The 20,567-nt window shown below is 44.4% G+C and overlaps 1 protein-coding gene across 1 annotated transcript; it reads left to right on the plus strand.

Annotated features, from left to right (window-relative positions):
- Window positions 1–13,563: 13,563 nt before the first annotated feature.
- On the plus strand, window positions 13,564–17,268 carry POPDC3 (popeye domain cAMP effector 3). The gene is made up of 3 exons (XM_009978432.2): window positions 13,564–14,054; window positions 15,906–16,014; window positions 16,909–17,268. Exons 1-3 carry the CDS (start codon window positions 13,564–13,566, stop codon window positions 17,266–17,268), a joined length of 960 nt encoding a protein of 319 aa, XP_009976734.2.
- The last annotated feature ends 3,299 nt before the right edge of the window (window positions 17,269–20,567 follow it).

Here is a 20,567-nt window from a genome sequence, read left to right on the forward strand (position 1 = left end):
TTTACCACCTGAATGCAATCCTGATTCTTCCCACTTCAGTTGTACCCACAAATAAAGGGAGGAGGGGTTTCTCAGCTACACAAAAGTCTGCTAAAACCTTTTCAAAGTACATCAAGGGTTTAATTCTCATTCCAAAATGACGAAGAGCTCCTACACAAGAGCTCTCTTGTGACTACCTGGGAAGTACAATATTACACCCATAGAGGAAAAGCACATTGCTTCTTAAAGAGATAATTCATCATGTCACCTGCTGCCATATCCTCCTGCTTCATAACTTTTTTTTATTGACCAAGGACAATGCAGGCAAAGAAAAACTGCCGTAGAGATTTATTAAACATTAAAAAAGTCTAAGAAAATAGAAAAAATCTCTCCCTTAAACACAGTTATTGATAACTTCTCCTCCTAGAGTACAGCATGATGTAAGAAACACCATGACTTTACTTCAGAGATACTGGAGAAGGCAACCATCTGATGTTGTGAGTAAGTCCCTCCTTAAGCGGTTACTGAGGAAATAGATGAGGCTGTTTTCTAGACAGTGAAATCATACACTGAGCTTTTTTTGTCCTCTGTTCGGGGGAAATCACTGGCACACCCAAGGGGAGGTCTGGTGCCAGCACTCAGGGGCACTTTCGGGTGCCTGCTTGGGTAACTCTGCCCTGACTGCAGCAATACTACGAGCAGCGTCTGGAGGCAGGGCTGTCGAGAAGTCAACAGCAAGGCCATCTGCATGTTTTATGGAGCTGTCAGACTTCTCATAGGACGGATCATGCCCAGAGACAGGTGCATCTAAGGTACTCTCATAAATCTAACAGCAGGAATGAGAAGAGAGTTGTTTACAACCAGCCAGAAACTCACACCGTCCAGTCTCATGGCTGGGCAGTGGGACTGGCCCAAAGATGCCAGCTCAGAGGTGCAGGTTCCTGTCCAGCCCAGGACAGGAATAAATCTTGCGCTTTCCTTTGCCCCTTCCTATCCGGCCCTTGCTGGCTCCTCGGCCAGGTGCCCTCCCACCCTCTGTGGAGAGCGTTTGCCACAGCTGAGCCTCTCCCTCCACCCAGAGCCACAAAGTCTCCCGCGGCTTTTCAGGTCTGATATTGGATTTCTGGGTCTCGCCGCAGGCTCTTTTGTCAGCCTGCCTTTAAGTATGACCTTTATATCTTGCCATGCTGCTGCAAAGAATAATATTGGTTATAATTTGGTTTTACATTTATTACATTATCTGACCTTTTAAAATAGTCATTTTATATCAGTACCACAAGCAGTTTTAAATATATCGAAGAGTAGCCTAATCACTCGAGTGGCTGGTTCAAAGCACACTGGGCAGTGATGGCTTTGCCATTTTATTATTGCCTCCCTTGGATCTCTCATCCAGGCCTGATTTTCAAGGCTAGAATGAGAAGGTCATTTGTAGTCTCAGTCTGACAGTGCTAGAGAGTATTTGATGTGGAGTTGATTGAATTAAAATAAAAATTATCGTAGTAGAACAGTTTCTTGGTGGAGAATTATGATGACCATTGCTTCCAACTAAGTACAACTCAAAAAGCATCTTACAGATATGCCATCAAGATATACTGATTTTCTCACTTCCTTTATAAGGAACATGTTTTAATTGCTATAATAGTGTTTATTAGAATAATGGAATCTCAGTAGATAAGTAGATGCAACAAAAAACATTAGCCACCTTCTTTTATTACATATTTCCCCCTCCCTTTGCTATCATCCCAATGAAGAGTAAATTGATGCCTAATGCGACTGGGGATAACTCTGAGTAAGTGGTCAGGTGCTTTCAACTCCACCCAAGAAAAAAGAACAAAAAGAAAACAAAAAGTAAATCAGCACTGCCTCAGGTTTACCATTATAGAAATCTCTCAAATGATACTGCTAAAATTAAAAAAGTTGTAAGATATCATATGCAAAGTGTGTCTGAAAGGTAAGTATCTGGAGCTACACTGCCAAACCTTTTAAATGTTTAATTAACTACAAGAACCTTAATATATACTTGATTAGATTTATAAAAAGACTCTATCCCTCCCAAAAATAATAAATATAAAAATAAGTACTGCAACCAGATAATGAAGTTTTGAATATATGTAACTCAGGATAGTTTTCAGTTAAACTGCTCTGGTTCTTTGTTTTCTCAAGTTTTAAGAGAATTGATTATTCCAAAAATTTATGCACCTTCTACCCTGGTAAATACAGAGACAAAAATCTTTGAAAATAAAGAACCCCCTTGGGAAAGGAGTTTCACAAAGGTGTTAAGAAAAGCCCTCATCCCTCTGTCTAGAGCATGTCAGGTTGCTCTGTGCTTTTACTTCTGGAGAAGTTCAGGTCTGTGCATTGCCCTGCATCGCCCTGCTGCACGACGAGCATGCCAGCCTACCGTGGGACCTTGGAGCTGGCCGCCAGCAAGCCCACGAGGATCTCCATACTCACTATTTAAAAGATACTGTTGCTCGTACTCCATTTATTGAGAAATAGCTTCTTTAGTAAGAGGAGCTGTGCATTCAATATGCCATGATTTTTTTTCTATATTAACAACGTGAAAGTCTGTCTCCTTCAATCAGTGTATTCTCTCTCCTCGAGATGCAAAGCGGTCACCCGAGCAAACGCATGGCTAGTACGTTGAAGGGCTTATGTATGGACACCGTACCACCACTTCTAACTACATTCTCGGTGAGGCACACGCTTGTTCTGAAACGAAATAACTGAAGACTGTGTATGAACAGGTGCACTAGTCATGTAATGAAGGCAGCCCTGAAGGCACGTATCTCCCCTCTGAAGAAACACGCTGCAGGTGAAAGGGCACGAAATCGTGTTTTTAATTATTCCAAACCAATAGTTCCAGACAGTTCCGCCCGAGACAGCAGTACCAAAGGAGACGCCTTTCTCCGTGTGTCTCGAAAGCCGCGGGTTTTGCGCGCACGTCCCGACCGAGCACCGGGGCCGCACCACAACCGGCTTCAAGGTGCGCGACTTCAGCGGGCGGCACCGCCGCGGGCTCCGCCGTCCCTGAGGGGTCGCCGCAGCCGGTGGCGCCGCCCCCTCCTTCCCCTGCCCGCCCCTTCGAAGCCCTTGGAGCCCACCGGCGGCGCGGGGTCGGCGGGGAGCCCCGCGACGGGACCGGCTGCCGGGGGAGGGGGAGCGTGGCCGCCGCCCCCCGCCGCCGCCGCAGGAGGGGCGCGGCGGGCCGGGCGGCAGCTCCCGCCGCCTCGGCTGCCCCGGGCTGGGCCGGCGGCGCGCGGCTCGCCTGGGGTGGCCCCGCGGCCCGCAGCCCCCCGGGGCCGGCGGGAGGCGCCTGCGCGCTGCGGCCGCTCGGTGCTGGCCCCGGAGCTGGCGCCGCCCGCAGCCTCCCGCCGGCTTCTGCCTATTTTAGTCACAGCGGCGGCTCGGTGGCCGCGGCGTCGTCGGTGCCGGGAGCAGCGAAGAGCGGCAACCTGAGTCCGTTCCTGTCCCGTCCCGTCCGGGAAACTTTTGCGGGCAGGGGCACGGGGCAGGTAAGGGGCACGGGCAGGGCGGGGGCCGTGCCGAGCCGGGGCGGGCTGAAGCCCCGGCGCTGCCTCCGCCCGCCCCCGCCGGCGCTGTCCAGTGCGGCAGCGCGCGCAGCGCCGCCCGCTGCGCCCGGGGCCGGGGGCGAGGGGGAGCCGAGGCTGCCGCCCGCCCGGCCGCGCTCCGGGGACACCCGCTTCGGGCGCGGGGCGGCGGCGGGAAGTGGCCGTCGGGGCAGGGCTGCCGCCCCGGGGGCTCGGCGAGGTGCTGGGCGGTGCGTGGCGGGAAGAAAGGCCGGGCGGGCCGGGGCGCTCCCGCCGTGTGAGGGGCGCGCTCCTCCCCAGCGCGCCCCGCCGGTGCGGCCCGGCGGCGGTAACCGCAGCGCCCGAGTTCAGCCTCGGCGAGAAGTTGGAGAGCTTTACCGCGCCCGCGTTATGGAGGAGCGGGGATCACAGCCCTGCTCCTCCCCTCCCGAGGGGTCTGCCTGAAGCGCGACTCCGCGGTGTAGGTCTCGGGTTAAGGGTTTGTTCCGTAGGAAAGCGCCGGTTCCTGGTTTCTCCTCGGGTGCAGCTGCAGCCCGCGCACAAGAGCTGAGTCGGGGAGTGTCTCTGCTCTCACGAAACCAACTCGGGATCCAGGGATTTCTTCCACTGACTAGGGCTTTGCTCCGTAGGCTGCCGTTGTTTGATTCTTCCCTCTCCCCATCAGCAAATGGTAAGAGCAGATGAACCCGAAATTAAGATCTGGTTTTGCATTTGCAGTTGTTGCTTTCCAAAGATGAAATGAACGATGCAAAACACTTTTTTCCCCCAAACTACAATATTTTCTTCCAAACATATTTTTTCAAACTGTAATATTTTTACCACGTTTTCTTCAGCTGTTCTGTAAAGCTTTGTGTGCGTTCAGGCTGTCAGTCACTTTATGGGCAAACATTTTATATAGCTGATCTCTTGTAATACTGAATCACGGACCACCTGGTAGTGTTATAAAGATGTCATTGATGGAATTGGCTTCCAGAACTAGGGCTTCTTGCCACTCCATTGATTAATTGGAATATGATTGTATACATGCAAGTAAAAAATGTTTTCACCAATGTTTTCCACATCTGCAGAACTGTTGCTGTTCAGGATTTCCACAAAGTTCTGTGTAGTGCCAAATAACAAAGTAGCTTAAAATGCAAAGTTTTTAAGAAATGCTTTGCCTGCAAAATAGTAAGTACACTGCAAGTCCTGTGGTGAGGAGAATAGATATTTAAATAGAAAGAAAGTGATCATTGTGAAGGCAAAGTTTGTGGCAGGGAAACCTTTTGTCATAAAGTTAGAAAAGAAAGTTTCTTAGGGATTCAAGAAACGCGTTGTTAGCTGAAGCTACACCGAATCTTTTGATTAAGTGTGCAGGCTCTTCAGAGATGAGATTTCATTTTATCATTTTAGCGTGTTCCACTACCTTGCGAAAAAGAACTCTGATCAGTGTGTCCAGGTGGTGATGCAGTACCTGTAACTGGGCATGCTGCTGTCACCCAAACAAAAGTCAGATATGGTACAGTGAACAAAGCCTCGGTTTGTGATTATGTTATGTGGTGAAACTAAGAGTATTCTGGCTCTTATAGGTAGAAAGCTAATGAAAGTGATGCTAAACCAGTGCCATGTGCATGCTTCTGCCTGGCTCTGTTTTTATGTAAAGCCGTGTGACACTCATTCCAGTAAAGCAGAGGGTAGAACTATACTTCAAACCCTCCAGTAAAGATAAATAATTTCATCAGCTCCATTAGGGCATCTCCACTGCCTTTCACTGTGTTTCACTTTGGTCTAGAGCTCACAGGGTACACAAACGTGGCGTTTCATGGCTCAGCATGCTGTTTATCTGTTTGAACACACGGCTTATGACACTACTCTGTAATCCAGTTGTACGTGCAGGGGTAGTGTGATGAACCAAGCCTCTGTTTATTTCTTTTCTGGGAAACGAAGTTCACATCAGGTGGTTGGTTTCATGGGAATACATTCCTGTCCAAAGGCACTACTACACCATATAAACTCATTTAAGCTGAATTCTGCAGAGTTCAGCTGTAGTTCATTAACACAGTTTTAAAGTATTTGTGAAATATGCATTGTAGCTGCTTTCTCTGTTGTTGTTTTCAAAGTTGAAAGCTTGAACTTGTGCTTCATCTTGCAGTTTTTATTATAAAACACAATAAAATAGACCCCCTGAATTATTATCTGGCCAATGCTGTTCAATATACAAGAGCCTTGCTCAAATTTACCCAAGTGCTAGCAATCTATAGTTAGTTTGAAAAATGTCTGTCATTCCATATTCATGTTTCCTAGGAGCAAAAGACCTTAAAAAAGGGAGAGAGGGGATTATTCTTCTTAGTTTGGCAGGAATACCACATGCGTTTATGGTTCATCAGTTCTGATGCAAATTGGAAGAAAATCGGTAATTTTTTTTTTTCATATCAGGTACTGTCTAGATGATGAAATAGATAGTATCTTCAATATTGGCTTTGCAACCACAGAGGGTTGCAGTGTATATTTCACAGTGATAAACAAGGAACCGGTCAAGTGCTGTAAGCTGCGTATAGTAAGCTGGTCTTTAAATATTTAAAGACTAAATAATAGCAGCTTCACTGTATGCAGTGCTTCTAATGAACCTTAAACTATTCTGTATTGCTGTGGGTTTTCTTTCCCTCTTGATGCCTCCCCTCGCCCAGCTTTTTTCCACTTCTTAAAAAGATTAGTAGGAATTTGAGCAAGTTGTAAGTAGAATCAGGCCTTCCCAGCTGCAGCCAAACAAGCTCAATGAATTGAAAGGCCCATGAAAAGGCTCCTGTTAAAGCACTTCTGCTTTGGAGAAAGCAGATCTGCATCTGCTGCGGCAGGGAGGCAGGAGTCAGACCCAGCCTGGCGAGGAGGACAACCAGTCACCAGCCTCGTGCCGTTGGTAGGTCATTCATGTGGACCGTTGACTGCAACGTAGAGATGGCACTGGGGTGTCTCCAGGGTTAGACAGCAGCTGACTGATGGGTGTTCCTGGTTGAACAACCTTGAATGTGGGAGCCTAAATTCTGTCTGACCAAAGCAGGGTTTTGGCCTTGAAAAGGCCGCTTGGTTGGTGGAGGTTATTCCTCAGAGCTGCCCTGCAGGCAATGAAGAACCACTGATGGTTGGATGTGCCCCAGCTGCTTGTTTTGTAGCTGTGAGCATTCCCAGAAGGATCGCTCTCCAAGAAGGTATCATTTCACACGGATGCTCCAGGGGCAGGGGTCCAATTTGGCAGTTGCAGCCTGCGCAGCCCAGGGGGTACCAGGAGTGGGAAGGGTGAGCTTTGACAGCTTTTCCTACAGCCTGAGATGCTTTACATTCCAAGTGGCAGCCTGCACTCAGAGCACTGATCCAGGGAGTGAGACACAGCGATGAGACATCAGTGAGACACAGGATGCCTTCCTCAGCCCAAGAGAGTGCAAATCCATCTTCCCTGCTCCCGGAGTAACTCATTTTGACTCCCGTCGGTGGGTCACTTTCTGCCCCTCTTGTCGAAGTTGTGCAGAAAGGAGATTGAGGGAGGGAGAACTGCCCTGCAGTTGCTCTTTGTTCTGTGGTGGGGACACTCACCTGGGGAGCAGGACCCTGAGGCTCCGGTGCCGGGCTTGTATACGTGTTTTATGTTAAAGCATTCATTGATAAACATCCCTTTCTTTGAAAAACATTGCTAGGAAGGGATGCTGGCTCCACATGGATGAAGGTTTCTTCTGGAAGGTCTATATGAGGAATAATTTCAGAGATATACCTGTCTTCTGTGTTTGCTGTTGGCTAAAGTAGCTGCTTAGTTTGTATCTGAGACAGGCTTCTGCATTTCGTTGGGAAGACCAGCTACGTAACTTTCTAGGTACATCCGACTTTTTTTATATTAAGTAACTTGAGACAAAAGCCCAGAAGACATTATTGTGGTCATCTAATCTGTCTTCCTATAGAACAAAAAATAGAACTGTAGTGAATAAATTAATTTTTCTAATAATAGCATATCCAGATTTATTTTAGGTACCAGACAGCATCCTGATTCCTTAATTCCCAGCAAACAAATCTTTAAAGCCATCCCATGAATTAATTACCTCTGCTATATATGCTCGAGTGTCTTTGTAATCTGAATATATCTAGTTTTATAGTGATTGCTTGTCTTGATAGCTTTGTCTTTTGGATTGAGTGGTCCTTTTTTTCCTCATCCTCCTTCTGTCTCCCTGAATAGATGTTATGGACTGTGATGAAGGTACTGTAGCCTTCCCTATATTGCGCAGGCTGCATTTTCGCAGGGAAACCATGTGTCTTCCAGCATTATAATTACTGCTTTCTCTAGGATATAGTCTCAAGAAGTTAAAGGTAAGGTAGCTTGTGTAGTTAGTTACTGTTAGTTACTGTCCTAATTGCTGCATGCATGTTTTGAGCCTGGAGTGGGTTCAAGGACAGTTTATCACTGAAAATAGCTTGTTTATCTGGCCATATTTGCCTATAGGCATATAGCCATACCTCTCCATAGGTCCATAGCTCCTTCATGGACAGTGCATTGCAGAGAGTTTGGTTGTGTCAGTCCCTTTGGGTATCTAACCCCAAGTGAACAACTGCAGAAGGAAAGTAGCTTGGGGAAAACGTGCTGCATGAACAACCATGGAGAGCAACAGGTGTCAATAGAGGGGCAGAGAGAGGATTTCAGAGACGTAGGGGCAATGGAAGGAAGGGGTACATTAATCGACATATGCATTTCATTCCGTGTTAGAGGAAGAACTTGCTAAAATTAAGGAGCAGCTTCTTCTTAGACATCTAAATGATGGCCAGACCAGATGTTGATCAGCCTAGACAAGGGTGCTCAGAGCTCGTCCCTCTGGAAGCGGGGGCCATCGCAGCTGAGTTGCTGGAGCAGCTTCACTGACTGCTGAGCCAGACTGTGGCCAATAGGTCATGTATAAACGTCTACGCTGTAGATGGCTAAAACTAGTGAGATAAATCCTGCTAAATCCATCATGATCTCATTTTGTACATGAAAGTGTGTGTGCTGTAAAGGGAAGTCTGCCCTTTTGCTTCCAAACCTGTAGCAAGCAATTAGATGAGGCTTTGAGCAACCTGGTGTAGTGGAGGGTGTCCCTGCCCATGGCAGGGGGTTGGAACTAGATGATCTTTGAGGTCCCTTCCAGCCTAAACCATTCTATGATTCTGATTCATCCAGGCTGGTTACATGATCAGCACGTACAGCTCTACAGCCTGTCAACATGTACAGTGTGAAAGTGCTGAGGGCTTTCTGGCTGAATACTTGGGACAAGACAACTAAAGAATGGAGTGTTCAAACTCTGAATAGCTTTACTTTTGACTTAATTAAAAAGCCCAAAGCGAGAACTGCTGGTGGCCTCAGTGCTTTTAGGGTTTATCTTTTGCGGAAATTTTTGTCATCCAGATACAGTGACTAACATTCAAAGCTTCTCAGAGTTGAACTCGAGTCATCAGTGATAAAAATGGGGTAAAGTATCCAGTTCTCAAGCAAATTAAAAATGTATGTAATCGGTAATTCTTTGTGGGAGTACTGCAGGGTATGGGGAAAATGCCCATTTGGGGAGAGGGAGGTTATACTATGTGCATTTAAATTACAATATATATTCATTCCGTTTTGACTGGTTTAGTATACTGCTCATAGGAAGCTTTAAGTTGCTGGCAGGTATTTTGGAGAGTATAAGTGAAATACTCCATTTACTGCTTTGAAGCTCCAGCAAACTCATTGCTTTCAACATTTTCTGATGACAGCTTAGTCCTTTCAGCAGCGCTGTTGTTTGTTTTAAAGAAGTCCATGCTGCTGTATAATGCTCACATCTCTAGTCTGGGCTGATTTTTCCCAGCACTTGATCTGCTCCTGCTGCAGAGGGTGAGATGTGTGGTGGGGCAAAACACTCAGAAGCATCTCAGTAATTCAGCCTGTTTTGGCAGGGCATGTCTCCTTGAGTTAGGAGGAGACCTCTTTCATGCACCACTGGCTCCAGCAGCCTACCAATGTTGATGGTGTGTTATTCTGAATACAGAAGTCATATAGCAGAGACTGTGCTTGTGCATGGTGCTCCTTCTTCTCCATAGGCAGGGGACCGTAGAAAGTATTTTACGTTTAATTGGGGAAGATACAGTTCTTCAGGCTTATGATCTAAGATATCTGCTTTAAATGCAGTTTCCCGCTGAAGCTTCCCTGATCACCACCATCAAATGAACCTTTAGCAATAACTGTTCACCACAAGCAGGGCAGCTGAAGCAGAACGTCAAATAAGGCTGCATCAGTTGTCATCTTCTCTCTCCTGCTAGCTAAGAATGCCGAAGCATCTCAGTGAAAGGATGGTGTCCCCTCTGGGTGATTACAAACTTGGTAATGCCGTGCTACTGTGGGCACTTTGTAGACGGGTCCTCAGTGGAGGATGACTCACAGTTGGTACCACAGCTTTTTGGTTTGGGGAATTTTCTCCCCCAACGCCCACTTGCAGTAGATGAATGGCTTAGAGTGACTGTTCTGAAACCCTCAAGAGTTTAAATTTTGGACTTCTAGGAACTATGAAGAAAAATGTGAAAGGCCTTACTTATCTAGCACTAAATAACAGTCACAAAAATTTTACTATACTTAGGCCCATAAACACTATTGTATCTGCTGTATTTAATACTCCATAAGAAAAACTACCAACAATTTTTAGCTCCCAATTCTTAGAATAATTTCTTGATTAAAAAAAGATGAAGCCTCTCTTTCTGCCTGCAGTTCACTGGCAGCCAGCATGCCTGCTTTTCATGGTAGCCCCAAGAAACAAGCTTCACTTAGTAGTAGCCTTCATTAGCATTTCCAGAGGGTTTGGTTTTGCCTGCTATCTTTACATAGCTCAGGAGAACGTCATGTTGATGAGGCTGTGTTCTGTGCTAGTGCTGGGAGGCCAGGGCTCCTGTGCCCTTCCACTTGCTGGGAGAGAGGGAAGCCCCCCGCACGGGTGATGCTGTAGCACAGTGCTGTACCATAAAAGTTTGCCTTGTGCAGAACTACTGAAATAAGGGGGAATTTTGCATACAATCTGTTTTGCATACTGTCTTTTTGAAAAGGAGACAGGTCCCATTCCAAAAATAAACAGTTACAAATTCAGGACAGTTTTTCCAGGGCTTTGTTTTTGTGTATGATGACCCTCTGTCTGTGTCCTAGTGGTGCGCTGTTCTTTCCAAATTATTTTGACATGTCTTGTCATGAATAGATGTTTTGCAGCAATGCTCTGAGCTGGAGTGTGGGCAGACTGTGAATGCTATAAGCAAACGGGAAACTGAACATAAATTTTGTGAAATTATTGCAACGTCATTTCAGACTATTGCAATGAGTGACTTCATATGACAAAAAGACGTTGGTAATGGAAAGTAGATTACGGTACAGATCCACGGTGTTTTTGTTTGTGGAGTGCATACAGCTCCCCGTGTAACTTCTCAGTCATGGTTCCGTTCAAAACACTGAATTTTTTGTAGAAATTAGGGTCTTCATGAGAACTGCTTAGAGCAAAATGTTGGCAATAGAGTAGAAGTATTAACAATAATCCAAAATCACTGTTATCAGTGATTCTATTTGAAAAACAAATAATCAAACAAAAAACTTCTGCTGTCAGTGTCTGACCGTGCAGTGGAAATGCTGACTGGATTGAGAACACAAGGTCTGGGAACTGCATGTTCCGATTTTATTTTCTTTTGGTTCAGAAATCTTATTCCTTGATCATAGAAATACCGTCTAACGTTCCCCGTGCTCTTACCATGCCTAGGTAACTTCTTCGTAGCTGATGCAGTTCTCGTCTCGCATTCTCCAAGGGCTAAATCCTGTATCCAGGAGTAATCCTGTACCAGAGAAGAGTACTTGGGTAAAGAGGCAAAACAGAAAACCTTATAGTTACAAATATACCTCATTCTTGTAATGTCGTTTTTTTCCACTGTAGTAGGATATCGAGCATTTTAATTTGGAGAGGTTCCGTGCTCTTTAGCTGTGATATTTTTATGGGTCAGTGACTTCCCTATCACCACTCCCAGAGCTGGAGACCTCTCCTCCTGACCTTTTCTTCTGAACTCTCTCGCTCAGTTGTTTGGGATTTTATGTCTTCATTTAGCATTAGTGTTTTTGAATCATGGAATTAATGTTGGGGCTTGAATAAACTTAAAAAAGTAAAGCTGTAGCAGCTAGGAAATGTGATACGACTTTGGTCTATTAATGTCTTAGACCTGTCACTGTAGAAAACCCACCACTGAAAGCCCTGCTGAATAATGCTGGGTGCTTCACTGCACCAACAATACTTTTTAAGTATTGGCTTCTGTGGCTCTTGGGAAAAAAAATGAGCTACCTTTGATAATCTAGAGAATCTAATATTTAAAGAGCAAGATATTTCTCAGCTTCCCTGATGTTTTACCAGGAAAAGAATCAGACAGTTAAAGACTTTGGTGGGTTTCAATCCTGATTATACTACTGATAGATTCTGGCTTTGCAATTTCTACCATAGAATCATAGAATGGTTAGGGTTGGAAGGGACCTAAAAGATCATCTCGTTCCAACCTCCCTGCCATGGGCAGGGAAATCTTCCACTACACCAGGTTGCCCAAAGCCTCATCCAACCTGGCCTTGAACACTGCCAGGGATGGGGCATACACAACTTCTCTGGGCAACCTGTTCCAGTACCTCACCACCCTCAATGTAAAGAATTTTTCTTATATCTAATCTAAATCTGCCCTCTTTCAGTTTAAATCCATTGCCCCTTGTCCTATCACTACACACCCTTGTAAAAAGTCCCTCTCCAGCTTTCCTGTAGGCCCCCTTTAGGTACTGGAAAGCTGCTATAAGATCACCTCGGAGCCTTCTCTTCTCCAGGCTGAACAGCCCCAATGTTACCATGTCTAATCTCACATTCAAGCACGTATTTTTACTTTAAAAGACAGGCATAGAAAGCTGGGTTTGACTTTTTAAATTTATTCTGGGTTTATTTCCATGCTTTCAAGTTGTGTATTTTTTTATTTAACTCTTAGGAATACATTATCATATGGAAACAAATAGCATGCTTAACATTTTACAGTGTTGAACAATAAAATTATGTGGTCCTTGGCAAGAAATTATACAAGGTGGAACTTCAAATGTTATAAAATTGCTTTGTGAATGCCCTTTGAGAATTATTTTGCAGGGCTATTTACCTCATGTTCTAATAACATAATCTGTATAAAGCTGCCTTTAAGCTTTGTAGTCTTCCTTATACATGACAGCTTTTTGCCTGTCATCCTTGGAGTAGAAAAGACCATCCCCGTGATACGTGGGTTTCCCTTGTTTTGGTGTTTGAGGATGTAGTTTGTTGTCTCCAGGGACAGAGAGCAACGTTGCTCAGCTCATTAATGAGAGTGATTTGACAGAAATCCAGAGTGAGATAGATGGAGGAGGTGAACAAGGAACAAAAGTTCCCTGTCACTGCTTGTCCAAGAACTAGGTAGGGCATTAAATGAGACTTGCAGGCAGCAGGTTCAGGACCAACAAATACAACTGCCTTCTCAGCAGTTAGGTAGTGGAGAGTTGTGTATGCTGGGATGCAATGCACAGGTTTGTATGGATTCAGTGGCAATTCGACAGTTGCTACAGAGTTCATAGATACAGAAACATGATCTTCAATTGAATGAATATTAAGGTTTGATCCAGGAATCCAAGGGCTACAAGGGAAATTGGAAGGTTGTAATGCAGTCTGTGGTTTTAGACAATAAAAGCTTTGATAGAGTTTAATTGATGAAAATAATTTTATAAGTAATTCGTCTTCTCTTCGCTTGTCTAGATCAGATGAAGCTACAGATGACATGGCCAAAATCAAAACAATGCATGAACTGATGAGAAACAGCATTGCCTTCTGAGAACATTAACTTCATAGTTGCTGGAAATATTAAGTGCAACTTTACTACCAAAAGAGACCCTGACGTTACATGGTCATTGATCAGAGTTTACAAGAATGGAAAAGCAAAGGACGCCACTAGTTGCATCTCATAAATAAAAATTTCCAAGATTCAGCTGAATCGAAAAATTATTCCAGCCATGGGAGAAAATGCAAGTTTTTGGCAAAGTTTGATATATGCACATCCTACCTGTACCACCTGGAAGCAAGATGCAGAGGGATCTATCTACCACCTAGCCAGTATTCTCTTTGTTGTGGGCTTCATGGGTGGAAGCGGATTCTTTGGGCTTCTCTATGTCTTCAGCTTGCTTGGATTGGGCTTTCTCTGCTCTTCTGTTTGGGCTTGGCTGGATGTCTGTGCTGCTGATATATTCTCCTGGAATTTTATACTGTTTGCTATATGCTTCGTCCAGTTCATTTATGTTACCTACCAAGTTCGGAGTGTTTCCTTTGATAGAGAATTCCAGGAACTCTACAGCGCTCTCTTCCAGCCTCTGGGAATTTCCTTGACTGTCTACAGGAAGATCGTCTTGTGCTGCGATGCAGAAGTGATTACCCTGGAGAAGGAACACTGTTATGCCATGCAGGGCAAAACACCTATTGATAAACTGTCCTTGCTTGTGTCAGGCAGGTTTGTATAAGTTTGTTCCGACTTACTGCAAATATCTTTATTTTTTGCTCCTTCTTGAAAAAGCAAAAAAATATGCCCGATTTGTGTATTTTTTGTTCATTTTCCAGTACAAAAGATTAAATATGAATACAAGAAATATAAATTTTAATAGACTAAATACACTTGTCTGGGACAGCACCAGTATAAAAACACTAAGCACAAAATCTGTAATAGCATAAAGAAGAGGATTTTAAAGCATTCTTTTCCAGACCACTGTGTCATAGCATTTAACAGGTTAGGCAGATAAAGGGAACGAATGTGTGCTTCAGTCTTCAGGCTATGGTTTGCCACCTATCTACTGCCTAGCTGACGAACGCAGCATCTTTTTTATTTTTCTAGTATCATCTGAATCAGGACTAAAAGGTAGTTATGAAACTGAATATACTGAGATAAACTCTGTTTAATAGACATCTTGACATTGATACAGATTGTATTGGGTTGCTTTCTGGGGGATGGGAGAAGAGAGGGAGTTGGGGAGAGCAGGAGGCCGAAAAGCACCTTTTCATGACAAGGGGACATAGTCGAGCCCTATCAAGATTTGCAGAACTGAGTCTACAGTTACCGTATACTGTGGCCATTAGTTAGACCCTGAGGCGATAAATCCACCTGCTTGTACTGTCTGCTTACTGGAGACCCTTCTGGCAGCCTGGCTGATGTTTTCCTGAAGGGAAATACTAGCTTTCATACTGCATACAAAGTGGTATACAGTAATGGACCACCACAAGAGTAGATGGGATATCCAGAGATGATGGCCATGGTCTACCTTTGATGGGACACTTTGTAGGTGCATTTTGCCAGCCTGCTGCATGGACAGATGGAAAGCAGGCAGATAGACAGCTTGAAAAATTCAGCTGATTCAGGACTACTTGCAATGAATAATATGGATTTTAGGTGTTGGTCCTTATAGACAGCCTTGTTCGGTGCATTCTTATAAGCTGTCTAGAAAGTACCACGTGGAGGTTGCTTTTGATCATAGTCATACTGAAGGAGCGGTGTCCATCCTTCTGCACACCCAACCAGTTAGTAATCATGCTACCCTCCTTCATGCAGTATAGGGCTGCTGCTTCTGATTTGGTAAGAAGCATTAATCTCGGTGCAGAGCAGATGTAAAAAGTGGACTCCTACAGCTTGCCTTTTTTCTTTTAGTTCATGAGGTTTAAGCATACATTTCCTGCTTTTATGCCTTCAAACTTAAATATGATTTTAAAAGTAGAAAGAAAATTTTTCTTTGGCATCTGCAGAAGGCCACAGCATTCACACAGAGAACCCATACCTCCATGCTCTTCTCCTGGCTCCAGAGATCATCCTGTGGCCATGTAATTCCTGTTAAACATCAAGAGAGCCCTACCTAACACATGCTGTGGGGAACTCCTGCTTCCCACTCCCTGCTTTGCCACTTTGTTCCCTCAGAAATCCATATATGCCAAACCTAGCAGTATATCCCCTGGCTTTCAAGTGAGGGAAGCAAACGGTGTTATGTGCATTGGTCTTTCACCTCTTCAATGCACGCTCGCCTTTTCATGATGAAGCTTGCATCTCCCTGCACGGACCTGCCCCAGGGAGAACAATGTGACTTGAATAAAGCCTGGAAAGATTTCCATTTCAGTTGCACAACTATCTTACATTCTCTTTCAACTGGCCTGATCAAGTTGTGTTCAAAAATACAATTAGGATACTGTTGGCCAGTGATTGTTTTTCGTGTTCTCAAAGCTATATTTAAACTCCTCATATAGTAGAAATAACACATTCTTGTTGGCAGTTTTTGCTGCTGTGCAGGTAGTACTAACAAATTAACACATCTTATCTTGGTAGGATCAGAGTGACAGTTGATGGGGAGTTTCTGCATTATATTTTTCCTCTTCAATTTCTGGATTCTCCTGAATGGGATTCACTGAGGCCCACAGAAGAGGGAATTTTCCAGGTAAAAGCTGAGGGTTTTATTTTTTTTTTTGAACACTACAGAAAACTGTGGAAGTACTAATTGGTTTTGAAATAAGTTTATTTCATTTGTGAAATTATACAAACAAGTGGCATTCCATTATTTTGGGGAGGGAAGTCCTCTCTACTCGTTGCCCCGGTTATGCCGTTTGTGTCTTCCTTCTGTTTGCATCTTGTTGTTACAACAAACACGGTTTTTCTTAAAGCTAATCCGGGAGGTGGACTCTGTTTGCGTTCTTTGGCTGTGCTAAAATCCAGCCCTGAGAAACCCAGTTTGCAGGAGGTGGGTGGAAGTCAGTGCTGAAGAGGCTTCTTTACGGGAGGTGACCCAGCAAGCACGGACTGCGGAGAGGCATGCCTGCGGCACAGCTCGGCACGGGGAACAGCGTGGGACCCGGTGTCCCTTGGGGCTGCCCGCTGTGATCCGTGAGCCCTCGCACCACTGTCACTTGATCACAGCAGGATCTGCGGGATCTGACACCTCGTGTCACGAGGGCAGATGGCATTTCTGGAGAGCTTCTTTAGACCTGCTGTTGCAGCCCGGGCTGCCGAGAGCAAAGCGGGGAGCACGGGGTGTGCCGCCAGCCTGTGTCCTGGCCAGGGCTGCCGCTCGGCGTTGGCGTCCTGTCGCTGAGGCTGACACCATGCAACCATTCAGTCTGTTCTCAGTCACCCTTCTCGCTTGTCTTTGGCACGCAGCAGACCCTCGCAGAGCTCTCTGGCTGGATTAAATGGCTTTAGTTTAATTTAATGGCGAGGTGTATGCTACAGAGGCAGCCTGCGTGCCTGCTGAGAGAGGGGCTGCTTTCTGAGCAAGGGCAGCAGCGGCAATGTCTCTGCCTCGTAACCTAGCTGATTTTCATTTTCTGTTTTATAGGTAACACTTACGGCAGAGACAGACTGTCGGTACGTGGCCTGGAGGAGAAAGAAGCTGTACCTGCTGTTCGCTAAACACCGTTTCATCTCCCGCCTCTTCTCAATTTTAATTGGGAGCGACATTGCTGAAAAACTGTATGCCTTGAACGACAGAGTGCACGTGGGGAATGGCTTTAGGTACGACATTCGGTTACCGAACTTCTACCACGTCTCACTGCCCGAGAGCCCTCTGGTGCAGCCCTCCCACCACCTACAGAGAGGGTCCCCCCGGCGCAAGCCCGTGGGGGTGACAAACTGCGGCTCCTTCAGCACACAGTCCCAGGAGGGAAAACTCTGCGGCAGCCATTCCCCAAAACAATGAAGGGGAACGCAAAGCGGTGGAGCAGAAGAGCAGAAAGATGAAGCAGAACGAGACCCAGTCAAGCCAAATTTGACTGACAAGTGCCATTTACTTTCATTGGAGTAGCTTGAATTCTTCCTCTGTCTAGAGCCAGCGGGTTGGCTTCTGCATTTTGACTGTTTTGTGTAATATGTTTAGTTTCTGTTGATTCTTTTGTTCATCGCCTTACTTTTGGAGGAAAACAAATCATAACAGGCTGAAGTTTTACTGTAATCGTGGTGGCCTCTCTGTTGTGTTTTTCAAAAAAACCCAAACCTATGGTATTTGTGATTATACTTTCTCAAAATTATTTGCCATAATGAAGTATAGTCAGTATACTCAATGAAAACAAGTAAGTTGTCTGAAATATAGTGACTTGCTTGTAACATTCATATTTATGTTACGTGATCGTTGTCTCAATTAACATGAAGAATATTGCAGAAAAAGACTAAGAGACCGATTGTATTGGTTTTGTTTTTTAAAGAAATTAAAGATTTTGAAATGCACAGCAAGATTCTTAAAAAACAAACAAATTGTGTCCCACGAGCGACTGGTTTCTCTCTGGCTGTCCTAAAGAGGTATTATGTGAAAACAAACATAAAAGTAATTGCTGGCATTAGAAAAGTAAAGCAGTTGTAACTGCTGCAAATAGAGCTTAGGGAAATGATTATGTAGTGTTTCTGATACAATGTGATGCTATAGGACCTAGGCTTCCACAGTGTCAGTGCCATTTGTGACATGTACAATAAATACTGTTAATCAACTGCCAAACCATTGGAGTTTGTTTTACAATATCCTTTTTAGCCAGGTTTGTCAGGAGGAAACTAATTAAGAAACAGACACAGCAATAGATACAATTTTTAACCGAAACATTCTTGTTTAGCTTCCAGAGTCACTTCTCTGTGCCTATGACATTATTGATTTAAAAGGTATTGTCTCCCTAATTCTGTGGTGTTTTAATAATGTAACGGAGCACCAGCTCATGCTTCAGTAGGAGAAAGCTGGTTTCGACCCTTGAGGTCACTGTGCCTTTGGGGAGAAGTGTCTGAATGTCTTTGCTAACTCACCTTCCTGCTGCTATGCCTGATGCCTGCCAGTAATCAAAAAATAAGAAGCATTACTATTTTATGAGACTGTATTGCTGCTTGATAGATCTGGAGGTAGATCCCATTTTTAATATTTTAAAATTGCTGGACTGTTTGGTAGGACAGCTGTTGTGTGTTTGTGTATGTGTGGGTATGCACATGAATTTAGATCTTGGGAGTTGTTGCTGGAGGACTTAAAATAATGATACAAGTGCATGCTTGAAACATAATCGTGCAGTATGTATAAGCAAGCTATTAGAAGTGATAAGAAACACCTCCTGCTTGAAGGATCTTCAGCGTAGAACAGATAGCGTAAGAGTTTTGCTTTTAGCTTTATGTCGCTTTCTCGGAGAGGAAAATCTGCCAAACAGAAGTACCATAGCATGCAGTGTGATGATCCCCAAATCCTGCTAATAACCCTTCCACACGATGTGTTCTGTATGTATTACTTGCTGTGTGAAGTCCCTGAGTCACAAAACTACTTTGTCTTGATCAAAAGAGAACTGAAAAAATGTGAACAGAGAGTTCATTCATGGTGATTAAAGACCGGCCCAGGAAATAACTAAGGCACAAAGTGCCAGAGGCTGGCAGCGTGTAGCAAGGACGTACAGCTGTGTGTGTCCTCTTCCTATACTTTTCATGGTTAAAGGACAGGATAGCAGGCTACCTGACCCACTGGTATGACTCAGCACAAGTACTCTCATGTAACTTTAGTGCTGTGATTAGTGCTGCCTTAGTTGTCAGTGATGCCTGGTGCCTGAGGCAGGTAAGAAGTGTGTCATCTCTCATGGATGTGGTCACAGTTTGTGACCGCATTCCCTACTTCATCCAGCTGAGCTGCTCCTGCTGACTACCATGTGCTGAAAACCTTGTACTGGCTTTTAACAGGTGAATCAAAAATAGCTCCCCACCTCTTATTCTGATAAAATGCTATAAAATGCATTGGACCAATATCAAGTTTATACTTAATATTTTATGTGTTAACAGTCTACAAACATAAAAAGCTTATAGCCTAGAAACAGAAAAATATGGTATTCTAGACTTAGGCATAGTATAAAGCATCAATTAATGCTCTCCTTAGTTTTCTTGACTATATGGTCTTGTCCCATAGATGTCTGTAAGAAAACTTGCCTTAGGGTCAGCATTTAATAAACTAGTACGATGGTCTTCACCTTCAAAATAAGACCAAGGAGTTTTGCCCACCCACATATTCTATTTAAACTATAGTATACCTGCTCTGGAGTGATGGGTGCTTCATTACATACTTAAATAATTTTTTCTTCTTCATGACTGGTGCGTGCCTTAGTTTCAGCCTGGTTTCCAACCACAGTCCTCTGTGATAGGTTTCTCTGCTGGAATCAGTTACTATCAGAAATCTCTACTAGGACATGTCTGAGTCAGTCTCTGAACATCCTCTTGGCTAATCTTGTTTAGCTCTGTGCTTTTTGGGCTTTGAGTCACTTTTTAAAAATTGTTTCCAGTTTTCCAGCATCTGTTTGAATCATGACTAGGAAAACATTTCAGCTGTAGAATTCAGGGCTGCAATAATGTAAGTACACACGAAAGAACCGGAAGCAAGACAGCAAGCCCTCTACACCCCTGTTTTTTTTAAATCTGGACAGCACTTCTAAAATGTACTGTAAAATATGCTCTGGTATGTGACTCATAAACCAGTGATTTGGGAGAGCTGAATAATCTACCTAGGTAAAGATGTACAAAGACTGATGTCAGTGAAATAATACAATAATTTATGATATCATATATACCCAATCATTAGAGTTGAGGTTGTTCAGCCTGGAGAACAGAAGGCTCCGGGGAGACCTTGTGGCAGCCTTCCAGTACATAAAGGGGGCTTATAAGCTAAGGGGTAATGGTTTTAAACTAAGAGAGGGTAGATTCAGACTAGATATAAGGAAGAAATTTTTTACAATGAGGTTGGTGAAACACTGGAACAGGTTGCCCAGAGAGGTGGTAGATGTCCCATCCCTGGAAACATCCAACGTTGGGTTGGACGGGGTTCTGAGCAACCTGATCTAGTTGAAGATGTCCCTGCTTATTGCAGGGGGGTGGGACTAGATGACCTTAAAGATCTATTCCAACCTAAACCATTCTATGATTCTATGATTATTTATATGTTAGTAAGCATTTGGAGCTAGATAAAGCTCTGACTTGAGCATCATCCAATTTATGCCTATG

Source organism: Tauraco erythrolophus, chromosome 2 (assembly GCF_009769465.1).
Source record: "Tauraco erythrolophus isolate bTauEry1 chromosome 2, bTauEry1.pri, whole genome shotgun sequence".
Lineage (NCBI taxonomy): Eukaryota > Metazoa > Chordata > Aves > Musophagiformes > Musophagidae > Tauraco > Tauraco erythrolophus.

What these genes read in the sequence shown, in the direction of transcription:
- POPDC3 (XM_009978432.2), top strand. Translation starts at nt 13,564, where the DNA reads ATGGGAGAAAATGCAAGTTTTTGGCAAAGTTTGATATATGCACATCCT. An exon ending in TCCTTGCTTGTGTCAGGCAG is followed by an intron (nt 14,055 to 15,905) that starts GTTTGTATAAGT and finishes TTATCTTGGTAG; the next exon opens with GATCAGAGTGACAGTTGATG. An exon ending in CAGAAGAGGGAATTTTCCAG is followed by an intron (nt 16,015 to 16,908) that starts GTAAAAGCTGAG and finishes TCTGTTTTATAG; the next exon opens with GTAACACTTACGGCAGAGAC.